The 9,796-nt window shown below is 38.5% G+C and overlaps 1 protein-coding gene across 2 annotated transcripts in view; it reads left to right on the top strand.

Moving 5' to 3' along the window:
* The first annotated feature begins 8,000 nt into the window (after nt 1-8,000).
* cntnap5b (contactin associated protein family member 5b) overlaps nt 8,001-9,796 on the top strand; it is a 50,831-nt gene continuing 49,035 nt past the window's right edge. For both annotated transcript variants that reach the window (XM_056759563.1, XM_056759561.1), the window contains exon 1: nt 8,001-8,429. In XM_056759563.1, the coding sequence (XP_056615541.1) occupies nt 8,348-8,429 (82 nt within the window). In that variant the 5' untranslated portion in view covers nt 8,001-8,347. The remainder of the gene's footprint in view (nt 8,430-9,796) is intronic.

Below are 9,796 nucleotides of genomic sequence, written 5' to 3'. Positions count from 1 at the left end.
TGAGATTATAAGAGTGTGTTATTTAGGAGAGAATAGACACTAAAAATGTACAAAAATTCAATCACTTTTTTAAATTGTTGCTGTCAATGAAAAGCAAAAGGATAAAGAAAAAACAATTTTTCTATCTTTGATAGGGTAAAGGACATTTAAAGAACTGAATAAAAAAAATTGGTTTACTTCATTGTTCTTTCTATGTCTATTCATATTTTAATAGCCGATGGACATAATAATGCTGTGATTAAGAATAGCCACCGAAACGGTCCATTTGGCTCCGTCAAATGCAAATATTTCATGCAAAGCAAATGAACTCATGGACTGCTCACCTTGTTTTCCACAGAAGCTTCAAACACCTCTTGCACTTCATTTAGGAATGGCGCTAACCCTACGAAGACCCACGGCTTCTCCATGTGACCATGAGCCGTTGGGTAATTTCTCCATTAAGTTGCAAATCTCGGACATTTATAGTTGCATTTCATAATGGCTTTATAATGGAAATTATCGGGATAATTGTCGGTCGTAAAAGTTAATAAATTTCGGCGTATGCTCAGGGTTAGCTAATGCAAGAGGTTAATAGCCTTTCTTCGGAAACGGGCGGAGCGTTCCGTAAATTTACCCCCACCATGCCGTCATGCTGGAATGTCGGGCTGTCGCCCCGTTACGGGATGGAGATAATGAGCGCAGATTTCTGGGAAACAAAAGCCAGAGGTTTTCAAGCTGAGGAGATGCTCCATTAAGGGTGAAGTGCTTTGTCAGCCGAACCGCACTGCATCTCACTTAACAAGATTAGGTGAATTTAGATCTACGAGAAGCACGTCCGGCTCTGCTTTCTGGGGAAATAAAATCTGTGAAATATTTGTAATACCTTGAGCAATCAAAGAGCTTCTCTGGAGTCACAGACTGTTAGATGTGTAATTCACTTTCACAGGCTGAATTCAGACATCAGAGACGTAATTAGTCACCTTCCTGAATGCTTTTCTTCTTCTCCGCAGACGTTTTTTCCACTCCTCTTATCGCTCCCTCTCTTTCCATCTGGCTTCCCAGCAAGACGGGACAGAATCCATCGAGAACAGATGTTGCCTCACCTAGCTGGCTATTTTCCCGCGCGTTGGGCAGAAACGATTCTTCCACGTGACCCGAGGTGCCCTTTAAAAACACTCAGCTGCAGACGGAGACGGGGACCCGAAAGGGCCTCGTCTTAACATAGAATTGCACGTCAGGTGAGACATAAACATGTAGGCTGCTTGCATACAACAAGATGAATAAACATGAGCGACTGTACGTGTAAGAGTCTGAAAGCCCCCAGGTTACTTATTAGCACTCGATTAGCATGTACTGCTGGTTTCAAAACCCATCGCATGTCGGAAATTAGGAGGTTCCCCCGTCTTGGTTTCTTAGCTATTTTTAGCACAGACTTGAGCATTTGAGTTTTACAAAATGGGGGGAAACAAAGCGTTAAGGGGTCACAAAATGTGCAGTTGAAAGTTCTGAAGGGTCACTTTGCTCGAAGCTTAAGGTCTGTTTACTTGTTATTTGGTGGGCCCATGAGAAGCTGTTGTAAAGCATGTACACATTTGTGACCAGAAGGGTCCAAATATCAGCATTTCACTCTACGATTATCATGGCCAAAAGATTTCACCATAATAATGTTATTGCAGTCATAATGCAATAATATTTTGTGTTTTTCACCAATGAATCATACTAGAAATATGAGTGTAGAGAGAGAGTTTGTAACCATTGTTCTTTCTCTTAAGGCACAATGTTAATCAACACCTACAATGTTGAAGTGTCAGCGACTGTAGGCTTTGTCCGAAATCACCACCATTCACTATCCCCTTCATTTGTTTTGTAATATAGTCCATTTTCTGTCAAGATCATGTCAAGATTCATTCAGCATGAACCTCACAATGAGTGCACATTGGTTGTACACTTGTAAATGTGACGCATCATCGGATTGAACGAGTTCACTTAATTTACACTATAAATCCGGTCACTACTAAAGATTGATAGTACTCTCAAATAGTGGACTGCATGAGGATGTAGGGGGCTATTTCGGACACTGGATACTTGCGCCAAATTATACAATATTTTTGTATTTGAAGTGTATGTGAAGTGTTTTGGGCAGTCGTGGCATGATGGTTAGAGAGTTGGACTCGTGACCAGAATGTGGCTGGTTCGATTCTCAGGGCGGGCGGGAAACGACTGAGGTGCCCCATGAGCAAGGAACATTACCCCACTTGCTCCCCGGGCACTGCAGTGATAGCTGCCCACTGCTCCGGGTGTATGTGTGTTCACTACTCACTGGATGGGTTAAATGCAGAGGTCAATTAACCCAATTATTACAGCTTACAGAAATAATTTGTTTAAATAGCTTTGACTGGATAGTGTGACGCAAGACTTGTTGGTGGTTGTCTTTATTAAATGTAATTCTTTAGTGCAAACTGTTCCTATCATGTTGCTGACTATGGTTGACTATGGTTGCTGAAATACCCAAAACATATAAAAGCAGGATTAGGTTTGCCAATAGTCTTTGTATCTGTAATGTCATTTGAAAAGAAGACAATAGTTTTCGTCTTTTAGTTGTTGTGAAGTATCTTTACTCACAGCAACCAGAAGTCGCACATGGAAAGTCTGAGTCACAGTGAAAGTGTAATAGACCTCCTTACGGATTTAAAGAACCGGCTCAGTCAGAAAGATATCTATAGGAGAACGAATCCGATGGGTGGACCCACACTGCTCGCTCTGACTGGATGTCAGCCAGCTGTCAATACCCATCTGCTGTTGAACCCTACAGATGAGTGAGGGAAGTCTATCGGGTTTCGTTGTTGAAGAACTGATGAGAGGCTATTTGGTTCCAGCTTTTACTTTGAAGTTGGACAGTTTCAGTGATTTGCGTTGATTCTCTGCGGAGATGGTGTTGTTGTTTAGTTTCAGCTGGTTGAATTTATTTTACAGTACGGGCAAATACAACTCCAGGCCAGAAGGTTTTGTTGTGTTTTAAAACCTTCATTTATGAGCAACTATTGATTGAGACTGTTGTCCAGAACGCATTAGGGCCTGGCTGAGAAATGTGTTGAGGTTACCAATGTGGTTTCCGTAATCAGATTAAAAAATGCTTTGGACACTGTTTGCACTTGTATTTTGCTCTGTCCACGTTTATTGGATCACAGGAGATGGATGTGAATAAACAGAGACGAAGTTTCAGGCTGTAACCTGAAAATTTTGGCTCTGCAGAGCAGCCGAGTTGCATTTTTAAAGAGTCCTGAATGAGACAAGTTTGTCTCTTATTCGCTTTGCTGTCTTTTATAAGCTCTCGCCATCTCGGTCATATGTTTTCATTATTTGATGTATTCATATTTTAGATACAAGATCTACTGGAGCCAAATTGGCTGGCGTATTAAAATCAATGCGTGAACCTTCATCAAGTTCAACGATAATGAAAACCTGGACATGTGTATTGAACCTCTTAATTTTTAATGACAGAGGAAAACCAAGAACTCGGGGAGCTCAAAACCGCACACAAAAAAGGAGGAAGGGCCGAAAGAGAGGAAAAAAGGGCAACATAAAAAGAAAACATCATCCAGAATATGTAATTAATAAATAATGTCATTATTTATTAATGGTTGTTCTTGCTGTACTCTTTGTGTCGGTGTGTGGCTTCACCTTTTCTGGAAACCGAGGCTGCTTTTGTACCCTGTCACTTTCTACCGTTCCCTCTCGTCTCTTTTATTCCAGTCTTTAATCTTTTTTTTCCCAAAGCTTTGCTTGTGGAAATGAACACTCTGTCCTTTTTTCAGAAAGATTCACTCTCAGTGTTAGGGAGCAACTAACTTAAAGCAGCAACACTATTATCTTAACCACATTTATCTGTGGTGTGACAGGGTTGGACATTTTTTATCAGTACCTTTTTTTTTTAATGAGGAGCAAATGAAATGTTTTTAAATGTTGCATTGAGGGCAAAGTGATGTACACTTTTTCTTACACTGTTGGATTGTTTGAATTATTGGATTGTTTGATTTATTACAGTGAATTGTTTGGCCAGATTGTTCTCTCTTTCTCATATGTGGCTTTGGAAAGTTTGATTTTCTTTTGTGAATTGATCGTTCAAAGCGGTCTTTCGTGTGAGCATTAGAATGCCTGAATTACACAAACAAAACAATGAATCCAAAAAAGAGAGAAATTACAAAAAAAGAAAAATATACCCGAAAGGGCCTATTGTAATTAGCTGTTTTTGTTTAAGGTCTCATGAACTGTGCTTGTTTATTGTCTTATGCTGTTTTATGAGGTCTAGTTATGACGTTCATGTGGTTTTTAATTCCAAAAACATCAAAATCAATAAGTTCTAGGCTATTTTTTACCCATGTTTTGAAACGCTCTGTTTTAATGGGCGTGCCTTATTGAAGACACTTGGAAGTAATTGCCCACTGCTTTGATTGGATAACAGTTTGCGTAGTTGGAGCCTACTGTGAATTTGCTTCGAGACGTAACGTTAGGTTACACATTAGCACCATTCACAGTTTTCGCACGGCATTAGTTTTATCTGGAGAACTCCTGTGAATTTTAAATGACCTCCCCACATCAGTATTTCATGTGACGCATTTGCACAGGATGATTTTTATCAAATTTACTGATTTAGTTCCCGGATGTGATGGCAAGGCTTTGCGTATAGTTTGTATAACTTCAATAACTGCACTAACTCATCTACTGAACTGTAACTGTATAACTGGATCTACTCATGTATTGCACTATAACTTCAATAACTGCACTAACTCATCTACTGCACTGTAAATGTATAACTGCATCTACTCATGTATTGCACTATAACTTCAATAACTGCATTAACTCATGTACTGCACTGTACCTTTAATAACCGCATCAACTCATCTACTGCACTGTAACTTTAAAAGCTAATGTCTGTAACTAATGCACAATCAAGCCACTTGCACTATTGTATAGTCTATATTGTTATCTGTTCATAACCACCTGTACATTAATGTTCACAGTATATAGCATTCTGTTTATATTGTTCATAGTACATACCGACTGTCATATTTTCATAGTACATGCGCATTGTATAGTATATTCCTAATATTGTATTCTGTATTTATTCACACTGTATATCCTGCACTTGCTAATTGCACTTCTGGTTAGACCTAAACTACATTTCATTACACTGTACTTGTATATGTGTAATGACAATAAAGTTAAATCTAATCTAATCTAATCTATAGCCTATAGTTGTATTGCGTTTAATGATATATGACCGTACCTGTCAGCATTTGAGACCAGTGATCCCGAACCGGACAAAAGATCACCACGATCGCGGGTCTCAAATGTTACCATGATAAATAAACAAATGGGAGACTCAAGGTAATTTATGGATATCACCCAGCACCCGAAAGAATACCAAAGCACTTCAAAGCAGCCTCCATTATTCGCAAACGGTAAATAAAACCTTGAAAAATTATATATGAGCCCGTCAAATCGCAGAGATGGCGATTCGCACGGGCATAAGGGCACATCAAGCGATCTCTAACAAAGCATAGTAAAATAGTAACGATTTGCCGTGAGATTGTGTGGGTTTGACTGTTGTTTAACTATTTTAATTTATAACTTTACTATAGTTTACTATAAGTAACTGAAGGCTGCAATCTATAACTTTTTCGGTTTTAAATAAACACATTTTTAAAATCTTTAAATAAGTGATAATCTTAACTGTGGTTCAACAGCCTTGAAGCCGTAGCTTGTAAAGTGACAAGCTACTCCTATTTAAAGTTTCTTCCCAACACTCATGTCACCCTCTTGCAACTGGATGACATCCATCCAATCTGTCCTAACCCAGCCTATTAAAGTGTGGTTAACCAAAAGAAATGCAGACGCTGCAGAGCGCGAGAACCTTGACCGCGGATGGAGGACTTGAGACGTGAGGAGCCGGCAGGGAAGGGAGAGAGGGCTGGAGTAAATTAAAAGCCTCTAATCTGTAAGTCTAACAGCATGATCACAGCACAGCACGCTGGGACTTTAAAAACGATGAGACAGGAAATGGATCTCCAGTCAGAGAAGATCAGGGTGCATTCCCAAGGAAGCATGTGGACGATTAAGAATTCAGGAAGCTTGCCTGTTATAATGCGGATTCCCTTAAGGATTGCGTGTCAAGGGAAATTGTCTTAAATGTCAAAGTAATGGCGCTATGTTATTATGCCTGTATGTTTTGTACAGATTGAAGGATATGGATAAAAATATCTAGGTTGTAATATGATAGCTGTGTACCACAATAAATTAATGTTTCTTTAGCACATTGATCTCTGTCATTTGAAATTCTGAAAGGATAATTCACACAAAAATAAAGGTTCTGTCATCGATTTAAACACCCATGTCTTTTAAAACTGGTATATGGCACTTGTGTTGTTAAACACAAAAGAAGATATTTTGAGAAATGTGGTTTTATGTATATAAAAGGGGAGTCAATGGGTACTCACTTTATGAGTATAATGCCAAAATTTAGTTGTAATAAAGACTTGCAAATGAACCATTTACTGCCGTAATATGGTGTTGCATTGTGGCACACATTAGCCATATGGCAACATGCATATTTTCTAAATGTACAGTAAACAATATCAAACAAAGTATGCCTGTGAACAATGACTAAAAGAAACACACAGATGAAATGAGCAAAACAATGCTATGAGTTGTAACCTTTTTTCCTGAATAAGGATAAACATGTTTCAATAATGTCTTTTTTTCAGTACCTGTCCATACTATGTTGATTACTTCACTGTCTACGGGGTCTGTCACAGAGGATCTTTGCTCTTTGGACAAAGGATGGTATCCTGGTCTAAATGACCTCTGGGATTAAAGGTCTAATCCCTGTAGCCTGCATTCTATAATCCGGTCTCAAACACATGCCATTGTGCCCTCTGACCGGCCAAGAGATTATCTTTTTATTTGCAAAATGCATTGAGATTAACGCATTTTTAATACACCAGTACACGTGTGTGTAGTTTCATCTTTTTTCCTTCTGAAAATTAAGTCTAGTATTGTAGACACATTATGATCCCATGACCAATCAGTTAGAAGGTTTTTCCTGCTTTGTTTATTGTGATGGATTACCGAGCACTCTTCTTGGTATTTTGGATGAAATGGGGAATAATTACCTCAGTTTTCCAACTCTAATTCTTTGATGTCAGAGAGAATGCATCACATTAGCATTTCCATTCTGGAGCATACAGGCAGTAGTGATATTAATCTTGAAAGGTTTGTTTTTTTAGATACAAACAACGGTTTCAAAAGTATTTAGACACTGCGGGTTGCTCTTAAAATTTATGGATTTCATTAGATTAAATAAAATATCAAGCTAATTGTATAATTTGCAAACAAATGATGGCAGGCCTATTTTCGCAGCTAATTCGACTTCCAACCCATTTGTGCAGCGATTTTAATCAACTGAGTTCAAGAATTCATTCCCGAAAATGCTTTCATGCCCATGAATTACTTAAAGGTTGCTTGTGCTGTCTTTGTTTAGAATAAATGGCACTTGGCTTATGTTATAGTATATTGTATACTGCACTGATATTTCTATATTTTTAAGTGTGGCTCAATTAATACTTTTGGGGGGGTCTCTGTTTCACTGAGATTTAAAGAAAGGCAAATACAAAGTGTGATGCTCAAAATAGACCCTAATATATGTATGTCAAATATTTAATAATATGTTTAAACTGCCGTTATTATGGCAGGCGGAACGCAAGAACGCGTCTTGTGGGTCCGCGTCCTGTGTGTCCAAAAGCGCTGTCCACATCTGTGGTGCTGAAATCTGCTCTACGGACGTGCGGTCCTGCCCACCTCTCCCTCTCTCTCTCTCTCTCTCTCTCTCTCTCTCTCTCTCTCTCGCTATCTCCCTCTCTCTCTCTCTCTCGCTCTCTCTCGCTCTCTCTCTCCCTCTATCTCTCTCAAAACTGATATGCTCTCTACAGATCCTATCATTCGGCGCGCAACCTCCTCACGCCGCCACGGTCGTCTCACGCGTAGTAACGCACCAAACGCAAGCGTCTCTTTCTGAACGTCACATTCAGACCGTCTCGTCACTTCAGTTGGACCTTAACACTTCGGAATACTTGTCAAATGAAAAATGTATCAAGACTAATTAGGAAGAAAACTTAGTATGTGCAGAATCTCTTGGGAAGAGCTTGATGTGCGTCTTTGAGAGAAACTATGGGGGGAGTGTCTCAGTCGTTTCATCATTGGAAACACTAGTTTGAGGTTAGACTGCAGCTGGACCCGAACCCGGACCTATTTCACGCTGGCTGGGAATATTGCACAGCTTGGATAAGCGTTATTGTGCTTTGGCGAGCTGATGACGACGATGATGGACGTCCTGAGCCTTCAAGCGTTCGCACTCCTGTGCGCGTTACCAACCACGCTGGCAGCAAATAACTGTGAGTGTAATTACATACACGGTTTTAATTAAAATATATGTCAAAATTAAATACATCACATTTAAAAAGTAAATATTTTGTATGTATATTTGCGTATAATTAACGTTAGTTGTTTACGTTATTTAAGGATTAAATTTACGTTTATATATTAGGTTGATTAAAAATGCTTTTTAATGTCATGATTACTTTAAAATTTAATCTATGATATTTATTAAAATATGAAAAAATACGTTGTCTGAATCCTCCTTCCTGAAAGTTACATTACTTCTACTTTGTCGCTATTTGAAGCATCTGTAGCTCAGCGATTTGTGTATTTCTTAAAGCTTTTGTTATTCTTTGCGGGGATATCTTCTTTAACGCGAAGGTTTTATCATTTGCAAAACAGAAAAAAGGTTCACAGCTTGCTAAAGGTCTCATTTAAGTTTTTTTTATGTATTTCGAAAAGCTGCAGCCTAATGCTTTTGTACACGAGTTGAGTTTATAATACATCACTGTTTTTAATGTGTTGGTTTCAGTAAACCCGTACGTTTTATGCTATTGAAGAGTGACATGTCTAGACTAAAAGTCATTGTTTTGGTTTATACCTTAAACATTCCATACATTGACAATAAACGCATTCTTGACATACTTGAAAAAAATTCATAAAAATACAAGCATCATTCGCTGGAATTTTAAATGGCTGTTTCAATAAATAGACTGATTTATTATTCAAAACAGTGTTTGTATGCGCTGCTTTATCAATTTCTGTTCGAAAACACGTCCGCTAGGAGGCGCTGTTTCCCCGTATCAGCATTGCCATTGACATTTAGAGGAGTCTTAACCCCCCTAGTCTTGTCATCATGAGCAGTTTTTAGGAGGACTTCCATTTTTTGAAGACTTTAATTAGGGCCATAAATGTCAATTAAGCAGATTTATTCACACCTGTGCATTGACAGGTTGAATGTTATTTTTCTGTTGGTGTTATTTGTGCTTTTTTCTTTCTTGTTCATGTCTTAAGAATACTTTTAAAAGCTTTAGTTTCAGAAGGCATGCAAGCAAACATACCAGGGATAAAAAGAAAATGCAGAACTATATATGTGTATGTATTTAAGCCATTGTTGTGTGATCTGTTAAACGCAGCTTTGATTATACCGATAGTCTTGTATGTCTCAGACTGTGATGCACAAAGCACTCAGGGTTGTCAAACACAAACATGCAAGTTTCTAATGGAGTGTTCATTTGCATATGTCTAAACACAACCTTCAAACAGAGCATGGCTGCTTAGAATTATCTGTCTTGAGTCAGTGATAGAAAACGTGTGCGACTGATAACGTCATAAGATGTCAAATGCAAATTGGTCCAAAAAGTGTTTTGTTGTGTTTTAAATA

This window comes from Triplophysa dalaica, chromosome 10, assembly GCF_015846415.1.
Source record: "Triplophysa dalaica isolate WHDGS20190420 chromosome 10, ASM1584641v1, whole genome shotgun sequence".
Taxonomy (NCBI): Eukaryota; Metazoa; Chordata; class Actinopteri; order Cypriniformes; family Nemacheilidae; genus Triplophysa; species Triplophysa dalaica.
Note: the sequence above shows the minus strand (reverse complement) of the source record. Positions and strands in the feature narration are given on the sequence as shown.